The sequence below is a fragment of the Pan paniscus genome, chromosome 6 (genome assembly GCF_029289425.2).
Source record: "Pan paniscus chromosome 6, NHGRI_mPanPan1-v2.0_pri, whole genome shotgun sequence".
Taxonomy (NCBI): domain Eukaryota; kingdom Metazoa; phylum Chordata; class Mammalia; order Primates; family Hominidae; genus Pan; species Pan paniscus.
In genome coordinates this window covers 12,974,153-12,989,347 of record NC_073255.2, presented here as the reverse complement: position 1 = coordinate 12,989,347, position 15,195 = coordinate 12,974,153, and the positions used below count along the sequence as shown (strand labels likewise).

Here is a 15,195-nt window from a genome sequence, read left to right as displayed (position 1 = left end):
TAAGACCTCTAGCTTCTCACCTTGTGATGGAGAGTGTGTAAGTTAAATGCCAAGAGGAAGCCAGGTTGTAGAAATCTGATCCAGTTAGACACCCCACACCTCCAGAGATGCAGGTCAGGAACTCAATGAGTACAGAAAACTACCATTACCCTGAGCTGAATTTCTCTCTGTCGGGTAACGAGCCAACAACCCCAGTCTTTCCAAAAACATGTGTGAACTATTTCAGTTTTACTAATAACTTTATTTAAATAAGACACAGGAACTTCTATACTGAAAAAATACAAAACAAAAGCCACACATTTCCTTGTGTAAAGCCATATTATATGGTAACTGAAATACTGTTCAGCGCAATGGCTAGAATTAAACAGTACAATTATATACAAAATTTAAACAATTTCTGACAAATTTCTACAGCTGGATGTAGGATACATTTGAGCTCAACAACTTCTGGGAAATTTACATGGCAAAGCGTAAGCTTTAACACATTTGGTTCAAAACTTTAATATATGCTAAGAACAAATGTACAACACAATTAATATTTAGTATCTCATGAGAAAATAAAAGCACATCACTATAAATATCGTACATCAGATTTAATCACCAAAAAAGCATATTCAGTCCATTTTTCTGAAATTGATATTGATACTATTGCATTTTATTTGGACAAAAGCAGAGTGTAAGATCAACATATTATGTAATGCTAAACCAGATATCAGAAGTCAAATGGAGCTCATATTTATCTTACGGAACTAGTAATTTTCTCCCTTTAACCATAATCTACAAAATATAGTATTTTCATCAAGGCCTGAGATTATTAGGGTTAAAGGTATCTGCTGCTGAAAAGATTGTTTTAAAAGGTTCCCCTGTGAAAATGACAAAAGTAAACTGAGTCCTTTTTTCCATGACAGTCTCCTACAATATAACACTGACTAATTTAAAGGAGCCAGAATGCACCTTCAGGAGAAAATATTACGGCAAACTTTGGTGGAAAGAAGAGAATTGAGATCATGACAAAATAATGCACAGAATACACACACACACACACACACACACACACACAAACATATACATATATATATCATTTCTTAAAAAAAAAAATCAATGGTGTTGCTTTCTTCTCTATCACTCATCCTTCTTCAACCTTCTTAGAAAATAAAAGAAAAACCCAGGAATGAATGAAAGGAACTGAAACGTTCCTTTAACTGTAGGCACCTGGTTCCCCTAATTCTTAAGAAAATTGTGCCATACACTTTAGGCGCAGATGAAACAACTCTAGGTTTTACTGAACTGAAAGTAGTGGAATACAAAAACTTCGCTTTTGGATACTCTTTGTATCCAAAAAACAATGAAAGTTAGGCTCTCCCATTGACCAATCAGGAATGCCTAGGGCTCTCTTCACACTTTGTGGAGAACTTGTGTCAAAAGTCTGCAAGTTCAAGGCTATTTTCTTGAGTTTATGCTCTACCTCACAGGTTGCAAATTTCAAAACTACTCATGATTATGTATTATGAGAGGCTTAAATGAGATAGCTTCAAACTATAGCTCTTGTAAGTCACCAAAAAACCTGCTTATGTTGCATCAATTCTGAGACCCAAGTATTCTATGTAAATGAAGATCATGCACCTAAACTGCTTGAGGAAGACAATAACAAAAAGTATGTCACTTTTTCACCTGCAAAATAAAGAATTTCCAAGGGAGAAACTAAATATAAATCTGTCTTTAGATAAAATGGTAACAGTTATGACCCTGATGGCTAACATAAACAAAAAAATCTCAACCATTCCGTCAAACACTTCACTTATTTTGAAATTAACTCTAGACATTCTTGTCTTTAAATTTCATCACACACAATGTGGAATGTTTATGTACAGTCCAGTACTGAACACTTTATTTGCAACATTGTCACAGTCCTTTACTGAGCAACACCTGAACTTTTAAAAAAGCCACATGTACACATGTTGAAACAGTGAATGCAACAGTTGTTTTACTTGTAACCACATGACAAAGTGATGTCAAACACCACAGATTTTGCTGGTTCTCCTCATGTTCACCCATGTCCAGGATTATCATTCTCCTAGGATTGAATGCACTTCTTATTCTAAGAATGTGGAATGTAATGAGGAAAGGGAAATGCATAAAATAAGGAAAGGCAAAAGAGTGATGTTCCCTCTTTAGCTTTTTAGCTGTGAAATAGTTAATATCCCAATATGATATACATTCCAAGTTACCTGAGTTTAGACTTCAACTGAAGTACCTGAAGCTAGGCCATAGGGTGGGCACTGTGCAACTGTTGTGGCCATTTTTTTTTTTTTTTTTTTTTTTGCATTGTATGTATTACAGAAGTTAGAAACAAACACCTGGATCAATTGTAAACATAATCCTGAATTACAGTATTTTCCATAGGACAAAACACAGCAAGACATTTTCTATTTAGACAGGCAACTTTTTGATATAGAGCTTATTTATACTGAAGAATCTGGAACAAAACACAGGACACAGTACTAATCTGTCAAATATACTATGAAATGCATAGTCTCCACTTAAAATGCTGAATGACACACACGTTTTGCAAGCATTACTGCTTTCCACAAAAACTGCTGAATAGGAGTTCCGTCCCTGCCAAGATCAGTGTTTAAGAGATACTTTATGATGCTGATAAGTATTACTGGTGGTGGTGGCGTTCAGAAAGTTTGTCACTCATGCAGATGTCTGAAATCTTGTTCCGAATCCATGGAACATAGGGTGGAGGCCAGCTCCCCCTTTTTTAGATGATCACATAGTTCTGAGCAGAGATGTGGTCCTCACCCTGCAGTTCCTGCAGGAGCTGCTGCTGCTGGGATGGCTGCTGGACAGAGGCCTCCATGGAGCCCGCTGTGCTGGTGTCATCAGAAAGAGACGTAAAGGAAACCCGGGATGAGAGCTGCTCAACGGTCAGAGTTGCCAAAGCTGAGCTCTGGCCAGAGTTAGGAGAGTTCTTGAGCATAAGGTCAGAAGCAGGTAAGAGGGGGCCTAGAAGTTTTACAGGACAGAAAGCTGATCCGGTTGGGATGAAATTAACCTTGTTTTTGTCAGGACATGAAAAGAGAGGGGCCGAGATAGGCTGACGAGACCTAAAACCATAAAACAAAATTAGATTTATAATCATGAACACAGAAAAAGTTAAGCATTTTCTGAATTAACTGGAGTTCTCTAAAACAGCTAAAATGTAAATGGCAGGAGATGGGTTAAGTGTATACAGAGGGGTAAACATCTTCCATAGCACAAGTCAGCTGGCAGACTATTCATGCACACAGCACTGAAGTGGTATTTGAGACAAAAGGATTTTCAAAAGAACCAGGAAGGCAAATATTTAGAGATCATTAGTTTGCTTTTAATTATTTAGGAAGGTGGAAAAGTCTTCTACATTATAATTGAAGATTATGCAAAGTTAGAATGACCTTTTCTGTTAAGAAAAAGTATACCAGAGGCAGGGGGCATTCGTCCATCACGTATTTAAACACTTTCTCCTTTTTTCTTTCTAGATAGACTTCCACTAGCACAGATGGGGGGTGGAGTGGGGAGGAGAGAGTTTCAGTGGTCTCTCAAAAAGCCAGTCAATTCAACAGAGGTTGGGTCCACAAGCCCTTCCTCTCCTCCCGTTCCCAGGAGCTAAGCCATCAGCTCCTGCAAGATGGGTCCTTCTGTGTTGCAAGAGCACTGCACCCTCCACTAGGCACCTGCACTGGAACAAAGGCACGAGGGCATCCAAGAACCACACAGTCTTCTTCTGAGCTACTCTGCCCAGTGTTTACAGCATGAACCTCTTTTTCTAATTTCATTTCTAACTTACACATACTAAAATTTCATTAAGATAACAAACCCCTTGTGAACAGAAAGTCTGAATAAGCAAGCTAGATGAGGCTACAGGGAAGGAGACTAATCTTCTGGCTTGTGGAGTACACTGTCTTTAAGCTAGTCACACATGGATATTAACTTTGCTCCTAAAGTCTCTTTGTTACCATCTAAACTAAGAGTTCCTGAAATGACAATTCTTAATGATTAAAAATAGATTTTTCAGGTAGTCAGAATAAGTTTCCAAGTGTCTTTGTATTGGCTTATACATTTCCAACATACAGACTCCAATTCTCCTTCAGTAAGATCTCTCTTGCCTATTCAATTCTCTTTACATAATTTGCTCTTGAAACACATTATCAGCTGGATAGAGTAGTTGATTCATATGTAATCAACTGGTCTCAGTAAAAAGCTTTACAGCTTTGCAGATCCCAGCTGACAGAAAAGACATTACTTACGCCATTTCCTCAAAGACCTTCACTCGCTCACATCCCTCTGGGGGCTCCCGTTTGAACATGTAGCTGTTGTTTGGTTTGGGAGATGAAGCATACTTGGGTAACGGTGAGCTACTCCCACTGTCTGTAAATTTAAAGCAGTTATATTAACTAGTGATTGAAAGCTCTTTTAAACTTGATTTCCAAACAAACAGCCTTTTGCACAATTTATCCACTACTGCCCCTATGCTTTGACCAGTCTCCTTTATTGCAAAGCTATTTCTTATACCCTGTGTAGCACATTTCTTCTAAATAAAAACTGCAATGCAACAGTAATCTGCCATACCATAGAACATAAAAAGGACATTTTGGTCCAGAAAACTGCATTTTGAATACAACAGAGCTGTAATCCTGAAAACAAATATGTTATTTATTACGTATTTCAAGAATGCAAATGATGGGGCAATGTGCTTAAGTCACACAGAAGAATAAAACAGATTATAATGATACAGGGTTCTCTACATGCCTTCTCACTGCCCAACCAATTTAACGAAAATGAATAATGTTCATTACAAAAGTTCTTAGCAGAAATGTTATTTTTGCTAAATATCATGAATAACACGTACGCAGGGGAAAAAACAAGTTTATAAAATGTCTCTTTCTACCTACCCAACATAAAAAACAATTTGCTCAGAATTTTACCTTTAAAATGTTTATAATAAAAGGGCTTTTTCAGCAGAATTTGTATTTTTGCTACTAGAAGACATGCAAAATCTCCAAACATCTCTACCTAACACGTTTTCCTCATATTTTTGGCCAAAAAGAAAATGGTCTATTCATGAAAAGCCATAAAACCCATATGCAATTTCTCCCTTTCCTACCTGGCAAGAGATTTTGGAAATTCAAATTCACTAAAATGTGTCATTATTTTTGTAAGATGCCAAGTTGTAAAGTCAGTAACATGTTTGTATACAATAGTCCTATTTAAACAAATTCTGACTTAATGCAAACCTATCCCCACTGCTAAAATACTAAGCACATGATCTATTGAAATGTATTATTTTCATCTATTTGAAAGATAGCAACAGTATCATAATTATGTTCATCACAATTTTGATAAGTTGCTTTAGTTTAGAATATAGAACACAGTCCAATATTTAAAATCTGAGTAATAAGAATGTTTTATCATCATTAATGAAGTTATAATACATGCTTAGGAAGAAGACCCTTGATGCACACTAATACTTGTTAGAGTCTTGTGAATGCAGATTTATGCTTATATTTGAACAAGGCTATAACTTTGGCTGGGAAACCACTGTCTGCAAAATAATAACACTATACTATTGGGAAAGCTAGAAAACCACACAGTTTCTCTATCATTATTATGTATGATCCTACAGAGTAGGCGCCAAAGAGCCTCTTGGAAAAAATTAAGTCTTAGAATGAAATTTGGTTTCTTCATATACCATTCAGATTTGAGAATTTTCTTAAGTTTAATATTTATCCTACATCTTGCATGAACAAATGGGAGGAAGGAGGAGGAATAGGATTGTCTCAGGTTGATACAAAGCATAATTAGCCTGATTGGAGGTCTGAATTTGCTGCCCTATTTAAGCTAGGCTAGACAAGACTGGTCCATGATAAAAACAAACAAACAAACAAACAAAAAACCAAACATCTGATGAGAATAAGGCCTCAAATTTGGTGTAATATAAAAAATATGGCTTGACCTTATCTTACTATGCAAACAGCAACAAACCAGGCAAAGGAAATATATGAGATCAAAAATACAAGTAAGTAGGGAGGATGGACATCCCATTCTTCATGATGTGCATATTTCACACTACATACGTGTATCAAAACATCTCATGTACCCTATAAATATATACACCTATGTATCCACAGAAATTTTTAAAATAAAAATAAAAAAATACAAGCAGATAAGGCATGAGATGCCTCCATGGAGATTACTGCTGGACATAACTTAGCCTACACGGCACAAGCAGCATCAGCCTCAAACCATGGGCTTGATGCCATTAGCAGTCATGTCAGTAGTTAAGGATCCACCCTATTATCACGTAAGAAAAGTCATCTTGGCCACAGTCTTCTGTGTTCTTTTTCTTACTACATCATCAGGCCTATCACATTCTTTCAGTATTTTACTGATGGTTTCAAAGGACTTTCTCATAACTGAAGGCTAGATGTGAGTTGGCTAATCTATCTGCAAAACTGATTATCTTCCTGTTAACAATCTAGAATAAGTAATTTTTCTTCTTAAAATATTTCTAATTTCAGAGGCTGTAAGTGCATCTTTTAACAGTTTTACCCTCTTAAACATTATTCTGCTTTTTGGGGGGGTATTAATGTTAAATAAACAAATATACTGCTATCCTAGACAGGCAGTGTTTAGTGTTATTATATCTGTCTTTTCAATAAAAATTTTTTTAATTGAATATGTATTTAATGTTAGATGGTCTGGAAATGCAAAGCTTGAAAGAAAAAAATTTTGAGACTATAAACAAATATTTGCTAAATCTGGAGTTTTTTCTTCAGGTTAAGTACGCAATCGGAGAGACTGTAAATAGGGGTCAGGGAATGGAGACATCTAGTCTGTGGCTTTAGCTCTTGTTGTATATAGTTCTATGTTACCTGGAATACAATCATCTCTCTGGATTTCTATATAATTAAAGGAATTGCCATTCATGAACTCTAAAATTCTGTGATTTTTCTTTAATAGTTCTAACATACAAAGAAGACATATTTTACATATATATTTTTTCTTGCCTTACAAAGCGGCACGCTTTAAAAACAACCCATATGACCAACCTATGCTACTCATTCCAGACTTGAATGTACAAACTATTACTATTCATTTAAAACTCTGTGTTGAATTTAATAGCCACATTTCAATAACAACATTATAAATATAAATATGCCTGCTCAGGAGATTCAAGATGAGAAGTCTCATGGTAATCTTAATTGAGTCTCTCTTGTTTACCAGTAATGGTAAGTTTTCTCATTCTGGTATTCTGGAGAATAATATAGGATCATAACTAGAAATACAGTTGAGATTAGGTTAAATGTTACTTTATGACTTTTAACATCATAGCTAATGTCAATAAAATTAAATGCAGTGAATATAATTATTCACATCTTTCTGTATTCACAAGTCTCATTTGTATATATTTATAACAATCACTCAACTCTGAAAATCAAGAATATGGAAAAATGTGATTGCTGTTTTATAACAGATCATACGTATGCATTTGTACCATATTTACCATTAAAATACGAGTAGCTTCTGAAATACTTTTAAACATATGATACTAAATTAGAGTTTGGAAAAATTAGAGAAGTTATTCAAGTTTGGAATTTCATATAGAAACAATATTCATTAAACTACATGTACTTGTATAGCTTGAGTATTCTGAAATTCTTCTGATTTTTATTATATCTGGTATATTGTGGGGCCCACAATTCTTGTATAAAAAATTATACATTTGAGCATACCATTGAACTTCAGCCTGGGTGACAGTGAGACCCTGTCTCAAAAATATATATATCACATATATAAAGGTTGATTCATTTATGCAGGTAGTATGTAAAATCTCTGCCATGGTTCTATTCTAGCCCTAAGTCTATAGATGTGTTTTATCTCTATCACATTACTTTATTAAATTAAGTAAAATTGATTCTAAAACAAGCAATAATAGAATAGTGGTTCTTAACCAGAGTTTTCTTTCACATTAGACTTATCAGATGTTTTAAAAAGATCAGTGTCTAGACCTCATTCCTGAAATATTCTGATTTAATTAGTCTGGGGAGGAGCCAAGCATTGCCTTGGGGTGGGGAGGTGGGGGGTAAAGCTCCCACGTGCACCTGAAGCACAGCCATATCTGAAAACCAATCATGAAATGGTTAAGAACATTGATTTGGAGTGAGGCCACCTGACTTCTTCCTAGGCCTAGGTGCATGGCATAGGGTAAGTCTGATCCCTCTGTTTTTTGATCTATAAAATAGAAAATACTACTGACATGATAGCTGTGAAAAATATATGTAAAAGGATTAGGATAAGCGCTGGGCGAGGTGGCTTACGCCTGTAATCACAACATTTTAGGGAGGCTGAGGCGGGAGGATCACTTGAGGCCAGGAGTTCGAGACCACCTGGCCAACATGGGGAAACCCTCTCTACAAAAAAAACAAAAAACAAAAAACAAAAAAAAACTCCAAAACCAAAAAACAAACAAAAAAAGGATTAGGATAGTGCCTGAAACACAGTAAGCGCTGAATATTATTATTATAGTAAAAAGTAACACATCATTTCTAATTTGAAAATTAAAAATGATGAACCATTCAAAAATTAAGTGCCTATTCTGCTCCCTCTTGACAGAAGAGAGTAAAGGAAATGTTTTTAATAGATTTGTGTACTCTACTCCGGTACATACAGATACAATTTTATTTCTGAGAGAGAAGCAGAATAATACCTGGAGTACCAGGTTGTCCAGGTTTATAACTGCCTGACATGAACTCTGCCAGTTCATGATGGCATCCTTTAGTGTAAAGAGATCTATCATCCTGAAATTAAAATCAATGCTTAAAGCATGCAGATTCTATAGACTACTATGCAAAGAAAATACTTTCATAGTATATGCAGCAATAACCAGTAGAATGTAATTCTTATTCTATCTTTCCCAGGTAGTTAACTGACTAGGAAAGTGAGTACACTGTTCAACCAACACTTTACTCAATGACATACTAAAGCATAAAATTGGCCAAGAGAATTAAATTAGAAATATGATTGAATAGTACTTAAAATTACTACTCTAGTGTTAAAATATGCTTATTTTGCTTCAGGAAATGAAATTATCAACTATAATGGGGTTTGAAGGCCTAATGAAATCAGCAGAAACACACAATTGTGTATCATTTCTTGGCAATGAACTTTAAGAATCAGGTTGTATTACCAATTGTATTAAAAAGCCTGTATCTTCAGTTAACTCCAAGACCAACTTGGAAACTTACAAGTAAGGAGAACATTTGGCTTTTACAAAGAGCCTCTAAGGTTTTTCTAAAATTCAAAGTTAACACCTTGTGAGAATACTAAAGAATTGTAATGAACCAAGACATCAGCTATATGTAAGATCTCCTTTAGATCAGCACTCAGCAAAGAGTACAGGGGAAAAATGACATCAGAACCTTTTATTACTTACATTTATAAACTTTGTTTCAAATCAGATTGATTTTTTAATAACCGGGACTCAACTTACATTCCAAGGCCCATTAATTAAATATTTATTATATGTAGGAGGTATTTTATATTTTGTAATCACTTCTCATTCCATAAGTATGAATTAAATTGATGCCAACTTACAAATTAAGCCAAAAAGTTACTCTTTTGTTTTTGTGTACTCTAAATAAGTACAGTGCTTCTTCCACAACATAATCTTGATATGCAGAACAACAGTGCTAATCATTATTGTTGATATGCTAACTACTCACTCTAAATCTGATATGACAATTAAAAATGAAAACAAGTCACTTTTAATCTGATATGACAGTTAAAACTGAAAAGTGTCCTCAAAGCAATTTATAGGCTAAAATAATGATTGTAAATCTTAATGGTAAAACTAAACAAAATAAATTGGATTGCACAAAATATTTTGTATCTTGCGCAAAAGTAGGTTATCTCAAGAAAATCACTGTAATACAATCTTAATTTTTATATTGTCAAGTTTATTAAATGGCAAAATTTCCAGGAACATCAGTTTAAAAAAAAACAAAAAACTGAAACACATTGTTCATGTTAAACTGCTCCTAAGGTATCCTACAACTGTGGTCTCCCAGTAAGAGAGGCATGAAGCAATCTGCTGACGTGTGGGGAAAAAAAATCAGTGCATTATACATATTTACCTTTTATCTTTAAAAACAAGTAAACTTTACTAACATTTAGGGAAAAAAGAACATTGGAACTTCTAATAAAAATTTCACTACAATTTTAAATATTCACTTAAATATTTACTAAGCATTTACTATGTTCAAAAGAGAAGGCAAAGCAAAATGCTATCAATGTTGTCAGCGCAACATTAGATAAAATTTAGCATTTTCTCTTTTTAAAAAAAATTCTTGCTAAAGGAAAATGGTACTATAATGTCTTTAGGCAGAAACCAACATGGAATTTTAATCATTATAGTCACCTTAAAGTCTATTCCATCTCCAATATTTACTACCTTATTAATGATGGTAATCATTTCCGCACCTCCCATGCTGGAACTTCATAAGAACTTTGCTGTCATCCTCATCTCCTCCTCCTCCCTCACCTCATACATCTAATTGGCCACCAAATGCTGTTGACTCTTCTTCAGTCCCTTTCCTCCAGTTCCTCTGACCTTGCTATGTCTCCTCATCTTTGCCCTATACCTGTGGTCTCCCAGTTAAGAGGCATGAAACAATCTGCTGACATGTAGGAAAAAATAGAGCTATTAAATATATTTATTTCTACATTTATACACACTTTTAATCCTTTAAAACAAGTAAACTTTAACAGTTTGTAGAATGAATTATATACATATATCACCTAGAAATATATAAACTTTTATTAGGGGTACAGATTCAAAATTGCTGACAAGGGTGTGGAATAAATAAAGTTTGAAAATCACAAGACTAGACTATTAACATGGCTACTTATCTTGCCCTCCTACTGCCTCTACTTCTGTGTCAACGTGAGTTATAGTTCTTAAATGTGAAGCTGGTCCTATCCTTTAGCTGACAAAAGATCTTTCCTTGGCTTTTCTTTCTCTTAGCAAAGCTTACAAGGACCCTTATGAAATAGTGGCCTTTTTTTTTTTTTTTTTTTTTAAGACGGAGTCTCGCACTGTCGCCCAGGCTGGAGTGCAGTGGTGTGATCTCGGTTCATGCCATTCTCCTGTCTCAGCCTCCTGAGTAGCTGGGACTACAGGTGCCCGCCACCACGCCCGGCTCATTTTTTGTATTTTGAGTAGAGACGGGGTTTCACCGTGTTAGCCAGGATGGTCTCGATTTCCTGACCTCGTTATCCGCCTGCCTTGGCCTCCCAAAGTGCTGGGATTACAGGCGTGAGCCACCGTGCCCGGCCTAAATAGTGGACTTTCTAAATCTCCAGTCTCACTGTTTTCTTCTCTCCACCATTCACCCCTATACCCCAACCGTTCAATTTCTTACTGTTCTGTACACACCGGGCCCTTTCACAGCTGAATGCCCATATAAAGACTATTCCTTCTGTAAAGGCAGCAAGATGTAATCAGGTTCCTACAAAATATCTTTGTTGGCATGTAGACGCCATGGAAATTAGCTAGGTTACTTAATTTCTCTAAGCCTCAGATTCTGGAACCTTTAATAATGACAATGTCACCTACCTATAGGACTGTGGTAATACTGGAAATAATAAAAATAAAATCACCTGAACACATTTAATCATCATAACAATTCTATGAGGCAGCTATCCCCAATTTATAGGTGAGGAGATACATATAGATTGAGTAGCTTGTCCAAGGGCACATAATTAAGTGGCAGAGCAGGGCTTCAACCTGGCTGCCCCAGAGTCAATGTTCATTATTGTTATGCTATCTGTTTCACTAAGTTTGGGTCTATCTGAACTCCAGTGTCTTTATTAGAGATGTGAGGAGCTGACTAGATGATCAAGTTCCTTCCAATCTAACATTCTGTTTCTAATTAAAGGCGTATGGCTCAGGCAAGAGCTTCACTGGTTCTGCCTTCTGTCAGTGTCACAAGGAGATAGTGTAAGGAGTGGTCCCTCTGAGTTGATACTTCTCAGAGGAACACAAAAGATAATGGGGGAGGAAAACTCCAACAGATTCCCTTTTCCTTGAACCTAGGTGACACCCTATTATTTTCCACCCAGTTACTATCAGAGTTTACTGGTTACCAGCATGACCAACAGCAAGAAGGGGAAGATGAGACAGTTTTAGCAGTTACTTCCTTTCCCCTTATTTCTACAGCAAATTTGAACTTCATGGCCTCTTTCCCACCAAAAGCCTATCACTAAATTTAGCATAATCTTAGTTTAATTATTCTTGGTTTTTATTTTTATGAAGAGTATCACACACTCTTCATGAACATTAAAAGCCTAACATAAAATTTAACAATTCAAAGAAAACACATTTTCAACATAGCTATAAAAATATATCCATTAAAAAATGGGCATATCATGAACAAAGGTCTTAATACTCAAAAAAATCTCCATTAAGCACTACACCATGCTAGGCACTAGTTTATTCACTGAGAGTAAAGCACTGACCAAAATATGGTCATTTACTCTTGTTGGAGCTAACATCATGGTAAATAGACAAACAATTAAGTGAAATATACATGCAGGTATGTTAAAAATTTTTGATTTGCTTATATTCTAAACTGAGCAATAATGGCTAAAACTGAGTTGTATATTTAAGTAGTTTTGAATTATGAATAATAACTCATAGACAGCTATCACAGTATCTGCCATTGTTACAATTGTTAACATTTTCAGAAAGAAGGGACAAGAGCATTTACTGGATACTTATTTTGTGCTGTTAGACACTGGAATGTATGTATCTTAAGATGCTTTCTTGAAAGACAGGTAAAATGACCTTAGGGACATGAATTCTAGAATAGATCAATTTTAACCTATAGACTAACTCCTTTGTTGGAATAATATCTTTATATGCTGTAATTTTACCACCAAAAGGTTCTTCTAGGATAATAAGCGCCCTAGAACCATATAAAGAGAATATTTTGATAAACGCATCCAGATTCAAAAGCAGTGATTTTTCAAGGTGTGGTGGCTCTAAGTAGTATACCCATCATATCTGCTTTTACAATATAAACCCCCAAAAGAAAAGTGCCATAAAATCTTGGCTGATTTATCTAAAAAATAGAGGGTTAAAGCATAGTAAGGGCATAGGTCAAAAAAAGGTCAAGAAATAGAGCCCTAGAGATAAATACAAGTATGTTAAAATATATGTATAAAGGAATAGGAAGATGCCAAAAGCAGTCTGTTTCAAAAGTCTGCCTAGGGTCAACCCTAGACCCTGAAAAGACAAAATTAATACTTTTGATTTTTTTCTCCTAAGACCAAGGGAGGCTCAGTCCTAACACTAAAAGTTTAGCAATACGAATATTTATGAGTTAAATCACAGAATGAGTTAAATAGGCTTATATGCATTGGCTTGGGAAACTCTATCCACATAGTGTACACTGTTCCTTCAGGAAAATATAGCTTAAATTACAAGTAATCAATTTAGGGACTCTTGGAATACAACTCTACTCAGTAGTTGGCCTGAATCAAACGATTCCATTTATTTCATGATTACAATAATCAATGTTTCCACAATATCCTGCAAAATTGCAGAATTTTATAACAACTGCATAAGTGAACTGTGCCAAAGATCAATGATAAGTAGCTGACTGAAGTCTACATTTTGTGGCTTACCCAGCACCAGTTTGGCTACCATCAAGCAACGCTGGCAGAGCTGCTTAAGAAACTAATATTCCAACACTGCCATCTGTATTATATAAAAGGCTATTTTTGTTCCTTGAACTTTATTTTGGGTATGATAATGTGGAAGAATGTAAGCTACCTCTTAGGGTACATTCTGATGATGTCAAGATGAGTGCTCTTATTCTGGATCTCTGAATTCTTCACACAGAGAAGAGCAGTAGTAGTTCCTATGGCTATTAGTTAGCCTGGAAACTTTACACATGTGACCAGTGTGACCAAGTTGCCTTCAGTCTTTAGGTCACTGGAAAAATCTAGTAAAAAATCAACACGAAACACCAAAAACCCATTCACTTGAAACAAGTCTCTCAATAGCTGAAACTTTCTTGACAGAGTGTTTTTGTCCTGGCATTACAATCCATACAGGCAAAGAAAAAAACCAATGTGCGATGCACATTGATAATACAAAATTATTTTATAGGTCTCAAATTATACATAATTCATAGCGAATAGATGTTAGGAACACACAAAAATGATGTCAGCAAAGTCAGAAAAAGAATACGTATATAAAATGAATACTAGAAAAATAATCAGCTCAGCAGCACATCCCTCATTAGGGCAGCTATTCACTGCAGCCATCCCTCTCCCTCCATGTCTATCCAGGCTCCTACAGATGTCTGAACTAGTTACTCTACCACAGAACAAATCTCTCCACAGCAACTGCAGAACATGTAGGTACTCCAAATCAAATCAATCCTAGTTGACTTCAAAATTATAGAATTAATTCTGTTTTCATAATGATGAAAAGCTCTAGGAAAGCTATACAGCTTCCTTTTATGTCTTTAATTAAAAAACACCAATTTATGATTTATTGTAGAAAACATACATTATAGGAAAGAATTAGTATCTTTTTTTTGAGATGGAGTCTTGCTCTGTTGCCCAGGCTGGAATGCAGTGACGTGATCTCGGCTTGCTGCAACCTCCACCTCCCAAGTTCAAGTGATCCTCTTGTCTCAGCCTCCTAATTAGCTGAGACTGCAGCTGCATGCCACCACACCTGGCTAACTTTTTGTATTTTTAGTAGAGATGGGGTTTCACTATGTTGGCCAGGCTGGTCTTTAACTCCTGACCTCAAGTGAGCTGCCCGCCTTGACCTCCCAAAATGCTGGGATCACAAAAATAATTAGTATATTTAAAAATAGCAAAACCCAGAGTTTGGGCTTTACATAAAGAAGAAATGAGTCAGAAACTAGCCTACAGTTTGAATGACATAACATATATTAGTTCCAGAAATTGTAAAATTTCTGGACAACTCCCTCCTTTATACTTTTAGTATTCTAAACATCACTGTATAATAGTGTATTATTTGTTTACATTCCTAATTACTCGCTACTACACTATAAATTCCTTAAAGACAGATACCACATCTTATTCATCTCTATTTCTCCACTCTCCAGTACA

At 35.5% G+C, this 15,195-nt stretch overlaps 1 protein-coding gene across 3 annotated transcripts in view; it reads right to left on the bottom strand.

The window, feature by feature from the left end:
• Positions 1-220: 220 nt before the first annotated feature.
• Positions 221-15,195, bottom strand: part of GLCCI1 (glucocorticoid induced 1) — a 120,200-nt gene continuing 105,225 nt past the window's right edge. For 2 of the 3 annotated variants that reach the window (XM_003825045.4, XM_034963688.3), the window contains exons 7-8: positions 4,290-4,410; positions 221-3,110 (exon numbers count right to left, since the gene is read on the bottom strand). In XM_003825045.4, the coding sequence (XP_003825093.2) occupies positions 2,765-3,110; positions 4,290-4,410 (467 nt within the window). In that variant the 3' untranslated portion in view covers positions 221-2,764. The remainder of the gene's footprint in view (positions 3,111-4,289; positions 4,411-15,195) is intronic. The other variant, XM_034963690.3, reaches the window with a different exon arrangement.